The sequence below is a fragment of the Lontra canadensis genome, unplaced genomic scaffold, assembly GCF_010015895.1.
Source record: "Lontra canadensis isolate GAN:19392208 unplaced genomic scaffold, GSC_riverotter_1.0 scaffold43, whole genome shotgun sequence".
Classification (NCBI taxonomy): domain Eukaryota; kingdom Metazoa; phylum Chordata; class Mammalia; order Carnivora; family Mustelidae; genus Lontra; species Lontra canadensis.
Genome location: NW_022631037.1, coordinates 10871862 through 10887933, shown reverse-complemented (window position 1 = coordinate 10887933; position 16072 = coordinate 10871862). Strand labels below are relative to the sequence as shown.

At 51.6% G+C, this 16072-nt stretch overlaps 2 protein-coding genes across 5 annotated transcripts in view; both read right to left on the bottom strand.

Annotated features, from left to right (window-relative positions):
- SLC35B1 (solute carrier family 35 member B1) lies at positions 1 to 6500 on the bottom strand. Its single transcript, XM_032872145.1, has 9 exons — positions 6279 to 6500; positions 5509 to 5612; positions 4821 to 4951; positions 4516 to 4546; positions 3782 to 3939; positions 2546 to 2672; positions 1685 to 1791; positions 1375 to 1528; positions 1 to 257 (listed from the first exon to the last, which is right to left on the bottom strand). Exons 1-9 carry the CDS (start codon positions 6491 to 6493, stop codon positions 205 to 207), a joined length of 1080 nt encoding a protein of 359 aa, XP_032728036.1. The 5' UTR covers positions 6494 to 6500; the 3' UTR covers positions 1 to 204.
- A 2295-nt stretch (positions 6501 to 8795) lies between these two features.
- The window catches only part of FAM117A (family with sequence similarity 117 member A), a 45014-nt gene continuing 37737 nt past the window's right edge, over positions 8796 to 16072 (bottom strand). For 3 of the 4 annotated variants that reach the window (XM_032872141.1, XM_032872143.1, XM_032872144.1), the window contains 4 exons: positions 15726 to 15860; positions 14429 to 14630; positions 12895 to 13045; positions 8797 to 10029 (listed from right to left, as the gene is read on the bottom strand). In XM_032872141.1, coding sequence (XP_032728032.1) covers positions 9729 to 10029; positions 12895 to 13045; positions 14429 to 14630; positions 15726 to 15860 — 789 coding nt within the window. In that variant the 3' untranslated portion in view covers positions 8797 to 9728. Of the gene's footprint in view, positions 10030 to 12894; positions 13046 to 14428; positions 14631 to 15725; positions 15861 to 16072 lie in introns of all 4 variants that reach the window. The other variant, XM_032872140.1, reaches the window with a different exon arrangement.

Sequence of the window (16072 nt, the reverse complement as noted above, 5' to 3'; positions counted from 1 at the left end):
TCTTATTAAAATCCAAGTGCTTTTTTCAGAATATGTGATTTTGCTTCCTTTTCTTAAAAAACAAAACAAAACAAAAAACCCCACAAAAACCAAAAGCAGACTGGAACCCAGTCCTTTATCCTTATTATGTCCATTTGCCCAAGAGATGTCCGTATTTGAGATAATAACTTAAATATTCTCGAAGTGGAGGTAGTCTCTCTCTTCCTAGTGGGATGTCTTCTTGGCTCCTTTCCCAAACTTGGCATCGAGACCGAGACCTATGAAAAGGGAGAAGATGGGCTTAGCTTTATGACAAGAAATGAAACCTACCAATGATTTTGAGAGTAGCATGGGGGGAGGGGAAGGTCAGCTTGGTTCTCCAAAATTGGGGCTTTAAATAAAACTAACTCCAAACACTGGTTTTATAGAACCCCCTCAGAGAAAAAGTAAGGCATCAAATGAAAAAAATCACCAAAATATAGATAATCACATATGTATTTATATATATATATGTATGTATATATATAAAGTTACATATATAATTACATATATACAATAAAATACAGTAAAACTTAAAAAATGTCAGTACTTCTTAGCTAGTTCTCTCATCTCATCCATAGCAACACAGATTGGTGGGGAGTAAGTACAACAATTTTATCTGCTCAGTGTCTGAGGAAACCCGAGTTGCTGGAGGAAGATCATTAAAATGAAATGCTCATTAGGAAGGGTGGATTAGAGAGAAAAAAAAAAAAAAAAAAGAGGGAGGGTGGATTGGGAGCAATGCCTTTTTTTTTTTTTTTTTTTTGCTTCCTCTCCTTTTTAAAAAACATCTTCTCTAAAATAACTAAATCAGGGGTGCCTGGGTAGCTCAGTGGGTTAAAGCCTCTGCCTTCAGCTCAGGTCCTGATCCCAGAGTCCTGGGATCAAGCCCCGAATGGGCTCTCTGCTTGGCAGGGAGGCTGCTTCCTCCTCTCTCTCTCTGCCTGCCTCTCTGCCTACTTGTGATCTCTCTCTATCAAATAAATAAATAAAACCTTTAAAAATAATAATAACAAATAAAATAAAATGAAATAAATCAATTTCATAAATACATAATTCAGGAAAAAAAATATCTAAAGTTCTGTCGCAGGGCACCTGGGTGGCTCAGTCGGTTAAGCATCTGACTCTTGATTTTGATTCAGGTCATGATCTCAAAGTCCTGAGATTGAACCCCAAGTTGGGTTCCATACTGAGCGAGGAGGCTGCTTGGGATTCTCTCTCCCTCTGCTCCTCCCCGCTCCCTCTCGCTCCCCTCACCAAAAAAAAACAAAACTTAAATAAAACAAAAAAGGAAAAAGCAAGCTCTGTGACTGCTGCTCCATGTGCCCAGAGATGTGAGCTTCGCAGGGAACTTACCCAAGAACACGAGTATGGTGCCCACCCACTGCAGGGGGCTGATAGGGTTGGCGAAGAGGATCACAGAGGCCAAGATGGTGAAGAACTTTCGAGTTGTGGTGATGATGGAGCAGGTCAGGGGGCCAAAATACACAACTGTCATGAAGATGAAGCTCTAGAAAGACCAAGAAAGCGGGATCAGGCCGGCTCGTGGGGCTCTGCCCCAAGGTCAAAATCTGTGGCAGTACATCAGGGCTAGTCTTGCCGCCGTCTTCCCGGGTCGGTCTTTCTCAGGGAAGCCAGGCGGTATACCCGGTCTTGAGGTACTCACCTGACCTAGAGCACTGGTCAGGCCAAAGAGTAGGATGTTATAGATGATGGTAGGGTATCTTTCGGCAAAGCTCAAGAACTCCCAGAGCTCCCCAGTGAACAGGATTCCTGGGGAGAAATGGTAAAGGATGAATGGAGCACGGAGCCTGTGTTGGCACCCATGTCTGTACAGCCTGGGAAAGGACCCCACAGAATGAGGTGTGGACAAATGCAGGGACTGAGTTCACACTAGGCATCCTGCTCCTAGTTTCCTGATGAGAGAAATTAACCGCAGACTCTTCCCAGAGACGCTTGTGAGTCGATTAGCTACTTCTGCCAAAATCACTGGAAGCAGAGATCCTCAGACATTGGGAAGACACTGACCCACACATCCCCAGCTCAAGGCAGCCCCAAGTGCTGGCCACTTCCAGCCATCAGCAGCCTCCTCCATTAACCCCACTGTGCTGTACAAAAAATACTTCCTACACGCGCCCAGATTTGAAAAGAGGTTAGGAAGCACTGATTTAAAAGCACATGCATTCGTATTCAAAGTACAGTCAGTATACGCCAAATACCAGTATCTCATCTCTCTCAGAAGACGAGTTCCTAAGGCACCCCTGTGACCTGCTACCACATGTCCTCCCAGGGAAAATGTCACAGGTCTGCCTATGATCGTGCCAGTCATGAGTAGCAAGCAGAGCCTGCCAGGGAACGTTTCTCCAGGAAGGTTTTTCCAGGGGCTTGGACAGAAGGGCATCTTGGGGTCGAGACAGGCCTTTGGCCTGGGCAAAGTTTGCAACCGGAGTCTGAGCTAGGGATCCGTTGGAGGGTGACAGTCTGCCCTCTGGTGACGTGTGGAAAGAACAGCAGAGCCGCTCCTTACCGGCTCCCAGCAGCAATGTCGACCAAAGGTTGATGTTCAGCATCATGTGGTTGGAGCCTGTTTGGTAATGAGCTCGCATGTGGTCCTGGGAAACGCCCGTCAGTCCATCCAGGGTCAGAGATAATAACTGGAAAAGAGAGGGTGCCCCCTGCAGTGAGAAGGCCACCGGGGCCCCTCCCTAACCCAGGACACAGGACTCTCACTTTTCTGAGACTCCTCACAAAGCTACCATTCGGTCAGGAGAGATCGTGCTGGCTGCCTGCTGCCCCGCCCAGGCACTAGAACTATCTGAGCCACAGAGTAAATATAATCAGAGTGGGATGGGAGGCAGTGCCACGAAGCCTGGAACATGTGCTGAGCCACGTATTTTTCCCCGTGAGAGTAGAGAACAGACACCTGGTACCGGCCTGGTAGCCTCCTGGCCTGGAGGAGTGCTCCGGACTAGATTCTCTGCTCCTACTGCCCGGGATTAGAAGCCTGGGCAAAGTGAGCCGCTACTTCTGCCACTTCACAGCCGTGTAACCATGGCAAGTGACTTAACCTCTGTCTGTGTCTTCATATGGAAAATGGAGCTAATACTACATACGCTATAAGGTTACTGTTATAAAAATTAACCAACTAGGGGTGCCTCGGGTGGCTCAGTCGTTAAGTGTCTGCCTTTGGCTCAGGTCATGATCCTGGGGTCCTAGGATCGAGCCCTGCATAGGGCTCCTTGTTCTGCGGGAAGCCTGCTTCTCCCCCTCCCACTTCCCCCTGCTTGTGTTCCCTCTCTCACTGTGTCTCTCTCTGCCAAATAAATAAATAAAATCTTTTAAAATAAGTAAATTAACTGACTAATAGGTAAACCACTGGGAACAATACCTAATACACAGCAAGCAAGAGCTACTCCAGTGTTATTTTTAAACTCTGGCTTCCAGGTTTCTCAGAAAGCCACAGTGAGAAACATGCCATTCCTTCCCTATTTGCTCTCAGGTCTCTCTGGCCTCACACCAGCACTTAAATGCAGGCCTCAGAGTTACCCCTCAGGAGAGCTGAGATGTTGTTCAAGATTTCAGCCTTCCCGCTGTGGCCTTAGCAGAGCGGGGGCCACGCAGCAAGAGACAAAGACCCGAAATGAGGGGCAAGGAACATCGCAATCTCCCTCTTGACACATAACCGGCCTTTTGGATGCCCAGGTGGGATGCTCCTTGGTTGTGATTACTGGAAAAGGCTGCCTTTCCCACCAGGATCACATACCAGAAGCAGTTCTCCGTAGCCAACTGTGTGTTCTTCCATCCCAACTACTTTCTTGGGTTTGTACATGAAAAGGGCCACTCCAGCCACAATTAGCAACACACACAGGTACTTGGCCATTGGGTACTTCTTCTTCAAGAGCGTAACTCCAAGGAGCATGACTACAGGGAAGAGACAGTGGAAAATTTGGATACCCACAGGCACTGATGAGCCCAACACTGTCCTCTTAGGAGACTCCTGTGAGAAAAGAATGTCTGAGAAGGCAGGCCTACAGAAGCTATGAGGAAGGCACACGGCTGGCACCTGGATAGACAGGGTTGAGCAATGGGGAGAACAAAGGGCAGAAGGCAGGGAAAAGGCAGAGAACAAAGGTAAACGATCCAAGAAGGAACAAGGGAAAGAGTGGGAATAGTGGATGAGTGAGAGGTTGAAAGAAAGAAACTGATGATCAAAATGGGACCTAACTCTAATGACAATGTAAGCACACAGGACACCAAAATAACTGGCATGTGAAGCTGACTTGGTCAGCCTCTAGCTTTCAGCCCATGTATACCCAACACCACCAGAGGTGATACAGAGGACAGGATGGCAGGGGTAAGGGATGGAGGGCTGGCTTTGGAGATAGCTGTGATGGGATGACAGTCGGAAGGGACACACAACTCTAGCAGACGAGCAGAGAGCCTACTAGAGGAAGAATGACGATGGTAGATAGAGGGAGACCATCTGCTTCTGCTTACCTGGGATTGGCTTGCAGGATTTACCAAGGACCTGAAATGAAATTCAGCAAATAGTACGTGAGCCTCTGGGATGTGCCAGGCACTGTGCTAGGCACTCTGTTAAGAAAAGTCATGTGGGGTCTGCACCAGAAACCACAGCCTATCATGGCCAACCCACCGCCACTAGACCTCAGATCTGTGGCTCTTTGGCCTCTGAAATTCTCCCAACACAATCTCTTTCATTTAAGTCACAGACCTGAGCGAAGAATTCTTAGTTCTTTTCAAACAACTTCTGATCCAACCCTCATCACACCCTGAGGTTTCACCTGAGTCGGATAGTTGACAAACTGCAGTGCCGAGTTGCTGGAGACCATGGCACCCAGATAGGAGACAGAACAGGCAGCATAGAGCCAGCTCCGAGTGCGATCCACCCTGGCAGTGTCAAAAAACTGGATCACTGGGAAGAGACAAAAAACGTATAAGAGAAACCTGGTGGGCCCAGGATGGGTCACTGAGCCAAAGCTGAAGCCAAGTGAAAGGAAATGTGTCAAAGAAGACGAGAAGCACAAAGTATTTCTGTCTTCTTAGACTGGGAAATCTCTGAAGGTTATTCAACTCTCCAATCTCACCCATACCTAACACAAGACCACATGCAGAGCAGGAATGGGGGCTCATTCCGTTCAAGGGACGAGTTAGCTCTGCTGAAGCCCCTAGGGAACAAAGAGCAGCTCAAAACATGTTTGAAGCAGACACATAAAGGAAAATCAAAGAGGAAGAAAGAAAAAAAAATTAACTGTTCTCAATGTGGATCTGGCACACAGAATACCCATTCTCTGCACATTTCTGACTCAGAAGTTGGGTCTAATTTAAGGAAATAGGATTTCACCCCATTCCAAAGCCATTAGTTCTGAAGACTGAACAGAGAGACTTTGAAAGCACTAAAGAAGGTGGGAGTGTTGAAAGTTAAACCTTAAAGGTGGATAGGGATTACTAGATTACGAGATAGGTACTCACAGATCTTGGCAAACACAGCATTGATCACACACTGAATGAAGACCAAAGTTAAGGCAAAAGTGAACGTCTCCTGCTTGGCTCCCTCCCCAAACTTTCCTCTTGTTCTAAGAATGAAATTATGAGAAAAAAAAAAAAAAAAGAAGAAGAAGAAGAAGAAGAAGAATTAGTATATTTCACTCAGTGTCATCTAGTATGTCTAGAGTTACTGAAAGCTTTAAAATGATCTTGCTTCCCTGGATGTAAGGTTCACTGGCCTTATTCACAAAAGGGGCTGATTTTATTGGATCTAGAAGCCAGACATCCCAGCCTGCTGATACGGTAGCCTAGGGAAAGAATATCCGTAAAGGATGGAGCTAGAGGAAACGTGGAAAATTGGACAGTAAAACGGGGTACCCCAAGCAGCAGATGAGGGGAGGTGGGCAACACATGCAAGGCCGAGGGCAAAAGAACCAGCTGTCTGCAAACATCTGGAAGTAGCAAAGAGGAGCTAGTAAGCAAGGAAACCTGTGTGGGGCGTAGACTTCTCAGCATGTAAAACCCAAGCCCTTAGAACCAACAGAGAGAAAAACAAAGAAGAAAAATAACCAGGTCCCGAGAATCCGGAGACCAAAATCTGAGCAGGCTCAGCCGCAGCTGCAAAGTCGTCGGGGGGCTGGGAGGGCGGGAAAGAGGGAACACCCGGGTCAGGGGCCAGAGGCCCGCAAACGGGGCCACGCGGGCGGGGGGGGTGGGGTAGGCAAGTCTGCGCTCCCGCCCCGGGATCTGCTCACATCTTTTCCTGCAGGATCCCATAGTAGAAATAGCAGACAAAGACGCCAAGGAAGCAGAGCGGCAGGCGCAGCCGGTCGGGCAGCAGGGAGCTGCTAGCGGCCATGAGACGCCCGGACGACCCGACCGGAGACCCGCTCACAGCCGGCAGCGGCAGCGGCGGCGGCGGCGGCGACAGCTCCAGCCGGACATCGCCGACCGGCGACAGGGGCCTCATAGGAGCTGCATGCGACCGCCGCTCAGTAGGCCCCAGCAGCCACCGCCAGAGCTGCCAGCTCAGAGCCTCCTAGAAGGAAAAGCTTCGAGACCCAAAAACCGTTCCCAAGGAAAGGACACGCGCCCTGGGACCGTGCCTTCGTTCCTGATGGCCGAAAGAGCCACTGCCCCGACATTACTGCCGAGCCCTCGGGCTCTTCCGATCAGGCAACTCCGAGGACAACTGCGACTCGGAGTTCGACGGGATGGCCTAGGAGCTATGCGGGCGAGGAGTGACGACGTCTGTGGATGTGGAGGTCACCAATTGGTTGCGCTGTGCGAAGACAGACAGGTGAGCTGGAAGGAGGCCGGCCCGGCTAATCCGAGTCTCTTCGCGGGTCGGCAGTAAGGCTTCCGCTGGGTCCTAACGCCAATGAGTCTAGTGGAACCTCAGCGCCCCCTAGCCGCTGCCCCGCGTCGGCGCCTCACCTTCTGCAAGAAGAGCGTTCAAGGGCGGCGTCCTCCTTCTAAGGGCCCTCACTAGGCTTCAAAGGGGTAACTACCTGTCGCCGACAGTTTTCCCAGCCCGGAAATAGACAATTAGTAGCACCCTCCCTTGATCGCCTCTCGACTGTTCTGAGGATTAAATGAGCTGAGGTTTGTGAAAGTGTTTCAAAAACTGTAAAGCGTTCTTTAAGTTTAAGGCATTATTAGTCATTACGCGTTCTCAACTCTGATCCTGCTTCCTCACATCCTAGAGGTGGAAATGGATGCTTACCGAAGCGGATTCCCTCTGGTTACACCTCATCAACAGTAGAACAAACCCTCATGCTGCCCTCCAGATTTTCCCGTTCGTGACCTCCTTTTGGAACCTCTCCCTCATCCAAGGGTTGGGCCTCCACCTGAGGGCCCCAAGACCTAGGGCAAGACCCCAGCACGTTCCACTACAACCTCCAAGCCCCACTTAGTCAATGGACCCTGGGCTGCTATCTGGGTAGAGGCTCCTTCTCTGCTTCTGACAGCCCACTTCTTTGGCACAGCCTCAGGCAAAGGAAGGAAACTCCGGGCAGCACCACACCCATCACTCCGGGCCTGACTCACTAAGGCTTTGGGGGTAGGCCAAACATCTTTCAGGGGGAGGGGTAAGAAATAGAAGACAGGGTCTGTCCTCAATCCCCCATCTCAGTGGGGATAGGGCCCCCACATTTGTTCTCTCGCCCAGTGGCTTATCCACGGAATCAGCCTGTGGCACCATACAGTAGCTGGGGTGAGAAACCTGGGTTCCACACGCAGCTCTGCTGCTTCCCCAGCTGGGACTTCCAACAATTCTCTTGGCCTCTGAGTCTTTCCTCATCTAAAAATAACGGGAAAATAGTAACAAGTGGGAGAGCACTGTGGTTAGAAGCATGGGTACTGGATTCAAGTGATCTGCTTCCCCATCTCAGCACCCCCACTTTGTATCTGCGTCTTGGAGGTAAAGTTATACAATCTTCCTGTCCTCTCATCAGTCCAGTGGCATCTATCAATTTCTCTCATTGGGTTGCTGTGATATTTTGGTAACATTTTATGTCAATCTCTAACGCGGTATCTGTTGCTTACTGAGCTGGTAAATGGTCTTCTGACATAGATTTGACTGTAGTTATTATGCCTGACCTTGGGGTAGTCACCCATATGGTGGGGATAATATGTCGTGAAAATGTCTGTAAATCGTAACGCGCCATCAGCATGTCGGGATGGTTATTCTGAGTTCTCCCCACAGCCTCTGAGATCTTACAGGTGCAGCACTATAAAGCTGAGAGGCCGTAAACCCCTGTGTTCTGGGTCCTCACGAGATGGAACAAATACTCCAGAAGGGCTAAAGCTTCCCTAAAACTGGGCCAAGAGATTCAACCCGATGACCATTCCCTTGTCCTGTTCCCCTTTACGGTGCAAGGAGCACCCACACTGTCAAACTTGGTCACCGTTGCTTCCTCTCTGAAACCCACTCTCCCCAGGGAGCGTTCCCAGACTCATCCGAGAATTAGTGGCTTCCCCCACTGACTCCTTCACCCCACCAACACCACGCTCTTCATTCTGGACAGCCTTTCCGTGGACCTATTGCTTAGATGTCCATCTAAAGAATCCCAGCCTGGTGACCTGAAGACAGGGACTCTGTGCATCCATTTAATACCCACATCCACATAACGCCCACATGCATACAACACCCACATCCATATCATCCCATGCTAAGTAAAGACCCCTCTTGAAGACAAGGATGCTCAATATAACACGTTCAATCTCCATCCCATTCCCCTCCCCTAAAAATGTTTATCAGAACCTCAAGCTGCTGGGAATACTTATTTATTTGGTCTATTAACACGAAGATCTGCAAAAAAACAACTTTTAAACACAGGATAAGAAAACTTGAACATTAACATTCTTCAATTTTGTGTAAGCTCTGCAGTACGGAAAATATACAAACTTCAAACAGCTGCAAAAATAGTGTCTTTGGGAGAAAATAGAGTTTCTACATCGATACAAGAAAAATAGGCATTTTTCTAAACCACCCCAGTCCCGGGGCAGGTGGGGGGGGGGCGTGTGGAGTCCCGCTTGTCACCGGGAGGAACGCCAGCTCTCCCTCTCCGCCACCACCCACCTGGGGCTGGGCAAGCCGGGCTGCCGCTGAGAACAATCTTAGGGTGAAAGCGAGATGAAAATGCCACTTGGGAAAAACGCTTGGTTCCCCCCTCTGCCAGCAGCTGGATTGGTCAAGTGTTTTGGCCCCTTTAGGGCTGCTTTGGTCAGCTCCTCCAGTGAGAGGGAGGCAAGGGGATGGGGGCTGAGAGGATGGGGCTCTCTTCAGATCTCCTCTCCATGTCTGTAGAGGAGAGGGAAGGAAATCTGTGGGGCTCCCTCTCCTTCCATCATGGCCAGCTTGCTCCATGACAAGGTCAAGGGCCCCACAGACAGTCCTTTGGACTCACACCCCAGGGTGGGGTGACTCAAGACCTTCAGGTGAATTTTCCACCAAGTGAGAGAGGCAGCAGGAACACAGGTGTGACTTGTGAGCTGCCCAGCTGCTAGTGGAGAAGGCAGGTCCCCTCACATTTGGAGGGGCCAGTGTCCCTCAGGAGGAGGACGCGGGGCTTTGACACAATCAATGAAAGTGCTCGAAGGCCGCGAGGGAAGGGCTCCCTCATCCCCCACCTCAGGGGAGCGAGTGAGGGGCCTGCCACCAAGGCACTGGTCTCCATGGCTAAGTGGTAGGGTTGGGGCCCTCAGACCACCAGGGAACTCTGGAAAAGCACGGGCTCTTCTGACGGCGGGGTGCGCTGCCACGGCTCGAACGGCAGCGAGGCGGCTTTGGGGGCCTCTGGATCCTTCCGAGGCGGAGGCCTGGGGCTGGCAGGGGGCAGGGGGGACCCCGGGCCTGAGGGGCAGTTACGGAAAATGAAGCCCATGCTGGGGAAGAGGGGCTTCATCAAGCTGACGGGGCAGAAGGCCGAGCCGGTTGGGTTGAAATGGACTTTGTTCTTGTCAGGACAGGAAGTCAGGAAGGCCAGGTCAGGGCCTGGGGACCTGGAGATTGGAGAGAGAAACACACACACACAGGGAGAGAAACAGCCAGTGAGAAGGGATAGGACGTGCCACGGCGTCAGGGGAGCTGGGTGTCTGTTCAAGCAGGGTGCTTACTCAAAGTTACTCAAAGAACTACAGGCCACGGAGCAACCACCAGTCTTTAGGCTCAGTAGTCCATTTATGAGAAATATGGCTGAACAACAGGAAATCTACTTCAGCTAGAAACAGGAGGGATTGAAGCTAGATGGGAAGGAGAACTTCCTGATGAGATGATTTTAGAAGAGGAGACCAAGGGATCTTTTGAGAGGTTTCATCACTACAGTGTTTTGAGGGCAGGCTGCTTGCCTAAAAGCAGAGACAGAGGCAAAATGATTTCCTAAGACACTGCATAGCCTGAAGCAGGGTCTCTCAGCATAAGCACTATTGACATTTTGAGCCGGATAATCTGTGGTTGTGGGGAGCTGCCCTGGGCACTGGAGGGTGCTTAACAGTGACCCTGGCACCTCCCCACTAGAAGCCTGGAGCACCTGTGCCTCCCTTAAGTTGTGACAACCCAAAATGTTCCCTGACATTGCCAAATGTCTCCTGGCCGGGGGTGGAGGGGGGGTGTCCTATTGAAATCTACTGACCTAAGGAATCTCATTCTTGAACACATTTGAAAAGTGTGATTTTCCAAAACCCTTGCTCAGACACAAGGGTAACAACCCGGGTGAGAAAGCGGGCCGACCTTCGACCTTCGACCAGGAGCTCTGGGCTCTAACAGGTGGTCTTGACCCACCCTCCCAACCCCACTCCTCTGATCATGTGGAAGAAACAGAAGGATGAAAGGAGGGAGGTCAGGGAGTTCTGGAGTAATGAATCCCTATGATAAGACGAGGAGCATCTGGCCATACTTTAAGGGGGAAGCAGCTGAGAAGCCGCTGGTTGTGAGGGCTCCTAGGAAGGCCAAGGTGTGGTGCGATGGTGAAGCTCTGTTACCGGGAGATCCCTCGATCGCCTTCCTCTTCACGTATAATGTACAGACAGGAAAATGCACTTAGCGTATAGCATGGTAAACTGATGACCATTCTAACTGCAGAATTCTAGTAATTCCAAATCCAGGAAGAAGAGGGAGACAGCAGGAGGGCAGGGGTGAGCCCAGGGCAAGAGGGGGAAGAAAGAGGTGAAGACCCCTGTGCTGGGGGTCTCTGGGAAGGCCTGGGGTCCCAGTGGCGTCCACAGGGGCCAGGTCTCCCCTGACCAAGAAGGGTTTACAAGAATCCCACCTTACGGACAGTGAGGAATGGGCAGGAGAGGGGAATGCTTCAGTGTGTGCATGCCCACCTGGGGAAGGTGCCCCAGGAGGCCAAGCCCCACTCAAAGGACATGAGGGTGAATGGTTTGACCCTGAATGGCTTGACTCCCCTCCTGGGAAATCCAGACCATCTTACAGGATCAGCAGCTAGGAAAAGGAAAATGAGACAGAAGAACTGTGAAACATAAGAACTTTCCCAATGGGCAAGCTGATACACGGGAGAGGCCCCACTGAGCTGAGAATTTCTCTCCCAGGGCCTCTTGGAAAGCAATCTATAGGTCACCACCTTTTTTGTTTGTTTGTTTTTGTTTTTGAGATCATGACCTGAGCCAAAATCAAGAGTCAGATGCTTAACCGACTGAGCCACCCAGGGCCCCAGGAGTCACCATCTCTCTCAAAGGATTAACGCAGGAGCAGGAAGCTTGAAGACCCATGTTGGCAGTCACGAGTGCGGAAGAGTCAGGAAAGGCACCAGCCTCATTTCCACAAGTGATCCCAGACTGTGGCTCCTCAAGCGTAACGTGGACTGGGGAGAGACACACGAGCCCAGTCTGGTCTTTTCCTCCACACCGCCCGAGGACCCAGGGTTCTTGGACAGCTACGTAGCGAAGCTGGGAGCAAACAGCCTGGGGGGCCATGTTTTCTCCCTAACTCCCACTCTGCCTTCGAGCTGTACCCTCTGTCGCTACCACACACTGTCCTCTCCCTCACCTGAGCTGAAGCTCAGGCTTCAACGACTGGAGCTCTCAAGGCTCCAACCCTGTCCTAGCGACATCTCAGCTCACATGGCCAGGAAAAGTCTTCCTGACTGAGAATCTGTCCCGCTGACTGTGAAGCTGGTGGGGGGGAAGGAAATGAGCTCTTTGGGGTGCCTGCTATGGGGGACCGGGTGGGTGTCTGGAAAGGTTCAGCCCTTGATCCTCTCTGCTGATGGGAAGGCACTGTGGTAAGGAAGTCAGTCAACATCAGAACGACTTCTGAACTGCCCCACCTGGCTTGGGAATATTCCACAGTCCTTCCTTGTAAGGACTAGAAATTTCCGTCTGGGAGTTCATGACATTTGAACTACTACAGCCCCAGGGTGAAGACTGGGAAGCAGGGAGGAAGCTGTTCAGGCCCCCCTCCCACCACTCCACCGGGGACAAGACACTTCCCCTCTTTGCCTGAAAAGAACTACTAGTATGTTCTCTCTCTCTCTCCGATTACCATCTAGCAAACTCACACCTTTCCTAGGGATGGGGGGAAAAAAAAGAAAAAAAAACAAAGGGTTTGGGTTTCAGATCTCTTTCCTTTCCAGCTCCCCTAGCACTAGTGGCTGGCATGTGGGCAGGGAGCAGGTTTCCACAGAGATCATGATAAGCAAAGATTGAAGGGCTACGAGTAGGTAATGTCAACAAGTTTGGTCGCCGAAAAAGTGCGATCCAGAGCATCTGAAGTTGACCATGGCCCCAGGCCGAGAGAGAGTCCAAGGAGGAAGAAAGGCCTGTCAGAGAGCACAGCGCAGGGCTGTCACCCCCATCCCGACCCCACCCTGTCCTGTCCACGGTGCAACGTCCACAGGAGGTACTCACACGGCCTCTTCAAACACACGCACTCTCTCGCAGCCTTCCGGGGGCTCCCGTTTGAAGACGTAGCTATGATTGGGCCGAGGGGAGGCGGCAAAGGCAAGGACCGGAGACGGGCTGCTGTCTTCAAGGCAGGCTGGGCGGCCTGGAGAAGAGGCTGCAAAAGGAGTGAAGCTGAGGTCAGTGGAGCTGAAGGAAAGGAGGCTCTTTGCCTTCCTGGGCTCAGGCTTCAGTGTAAAGGGGTGAGACTAGGACACGTGGTAGGGGGGTTGGCAGTGTTATGCTAATAATCCACATTGTCTGACCATGCTTTACCTGAAGACAGCTTTGAGGCAGATTATGAAAGTCTGTACCTCGTTACGCAGGATTAAAAAATTATAGTTGAGGGGTGCCTGGGTGGCTCAGTCAGTTGGGCGACCGACTCTTGATTTCAGCTCAGGTCATGATCTCAGGGTCCTGAGATCGAGCCCCACGTCAGGCTCCATGTTGAATGGGAAGGTTGCTTGGGATTCTCTCCCTCTGCCCCTCTGCCTCTGTGCTCTAATATGTAAATAAAAAAATCTTTTTAAAAAAATATAGTTGTTTTGATGGAAAAATCAGGTCTAACAGAAATTCTGTATTCCCAGGAGGCAGACTACAATTGGGACTCCAAGTCGTCATTAAAGGAATCCTAACTTCTGTCTCCCTGCTTTCTTCCAAGACCACACCACCCTGCTACAACATATCACAGCTTCATCCTCTCCACAGTGTTATGAAGCTATCCCTTCCTCCAGGAAGAGCTCTTGTACAGTCTTTACTCAACCCCACTCGTGGGATAAAATCCCTCTCCCTTTCCACGCAGCGAACATACTTGGTCTAGGCTGCCAATATGGACTTTATCTGTATTTATCTGTCATTTATTCCTTATTACTCTATGCTCTGTTTACCTCTGCCAAGTGTGAGACATGCCCTTGACCTGCCTACCTCACAGGCCGTTGTGAGGATGCAGTTCAAGGAGGCAGGCCACAATGCTATAGGAGAGGAGGGTCGTTATCGTGGGGAGGAAGGGCTTGGGTCTCATCCTCCCGGGAAGGAGCCAGGGCACAGGACAAAGTAGAGATTTGGAGTCGGAAAGGGTGGGTTTCAATCCGGGTCAAGCAGTGTGACCCCGGGGCGAGAGACCACATTTGCTCATTGTCTGTCTTTCCCAACTGCCTTGAAACCTGTTGCTAGTAATGTGCACAGTGGACCAGCCGGACAGACCCACAGGCTTTCCACTCCACATGCTAACCTTAGCCGAAACAGGAGGATGAGAGGCGCTGCTTGCCTGGGTCCCACTGAGACTAGAAGTGCAAGTGCAGAGACTTTGTATAAATTATAAATCAGAATCTGTGGAAAGCACTGTTTCTATGGCTAGTATGGCATACAGAATAAAGGCGACCCATGAAGATATTCTAGTTGGTTAGTAAGAACTCCCAGGCTTGAAATTGACTAGAGGGGGAAAGCGCATGGAGGGCCCCCTGGACCTCAGGCGGGCCCTGCCCAGACCCCCTTAGCTTACCTTTGTCATGAGGGATGGATGCCAGCTCCTCGACTGTACCCCGGTGTTCCTCACGGCTGGCCGGGCCCGAAGGCTGGGGGGATGCCAGGGGCATGGAGGGAGAGCTGGCAAGGCTGCCAGGCTCCAGAAGGAGGAGGGGGTGGTCACAGCTGCCACTCTGGGGGGGAGCTGGGGCACGGTGCCCATCAGGGATATCAAGGATCTGCCAGGGAAGAGGGTGGGGAAGTACTCTCAGGCCCCTCTCTTCGGGGCCGGCAGAGCGCCAATGTCCCTTAAGCTCCTCCCCTCACTGTTCTGGCCACTATCCCTGACACACAGCGACACCGGGACACGGCTTTCTCAAGTCACTGATTCAAGGGAAAGCCCCTCTTTTTATTTCTCCCCTGGCCCTTGCAACCCAATCTAGAATCACATGCTTATTTGTGCGGTCTTGTCAAGGTGACGCCACCAGCAGGGTGTAAGCCTTGAGGGTGGGGACATTCTCCGGGAACGCAAAGATGAACATGTGAGAAGCATGCTAAGGGGTGAACCACGCGAGCCCCTGCAGGACAGGCACGCACGTCCTCATCACATAGGAAATAACCCTCCTTGCTTCCTGGTACTAGTGCCCACGGCTCACCGAACTGTGTGCAGGTGTCTGGGTGGGTATAAAATCCAACACGGACATCGATTAAAAACCAACCAGTACGTAACTCATAAACTGAGGAGTGTACCCCTTAGAATTATGTTAATACTGCCCAACTGGCACTGTCCCGTTGTCCTGTGTCAGTATTAAGACCGTGCCTGAGATGGCAGAAAACGCAGCACATGATTCTGCCTGGGAGTGGGGTGGGGTCGGGGGAGGCTGCCCAGGGGTACCTGGACATGGATGAATGCAGGTCCCCAGGTGGACATGGGGGGAGAGGTGAAGGACACAGGCGACTGAGGCATGGGAAGGGGACAGTGATGGTGACAGGGATGAGAAGGCGGGGAGCAGAGAGCTGGTCGGTAAGCTGAAGAGCAATGCCGAGACCCCTCCTCCTGGCTGCGGAGTCCCCCTCCACTTAAGGCCGGCTCCCTCTCTTCCCACCCAGCACCACAAGCCTGCCTCCGCTCCACCGCCCGGCTCTGCTGTCCTGCTGGCCAAGTCTATTCGGATCTAATGAACTCGATTTGTGTTCCTTGTGCAGGCTGGTGTTTGCACCGTGCTCCCGACACGCCATGGCCCGGAGTCCCCCAGAGAGCCTGAGTCCCGCCGGCCTGCACCCACCCTCAGCCAGCCGCTGGCTGTCCCGCATCCAGGGTGCGCCCCACTCACCCGCAGCAGCTCCTCTTCGCCCTGTTCCTTCACAAACACCTCCTCCAGCTCTTGGTTGAGCCCTTCCAGGCTCCGGTGCAGGCAGGGGCTGAGTCGCAGGACAGGTGACCCTGAGGGGAAGCTGGGAGGGGATGCCTGAGGAGGAGGCAGACAGAGTGATCACAGACCACCCTCGTCCCCGGCCCCGCAAGCCACGCAGAGTTACTAGTTCTGACCAGGGAGGGTAAGGTCATGTCTACACAGCAGAACCAAGTGGGTCAAGGAGGATCTGGGGACAGGGCCGACTGCAGTAGGAAAACTCAGGGGGCTTTTCTTCAGAAGTTAGTGCGTTGAGAGGTCTAGAGCGT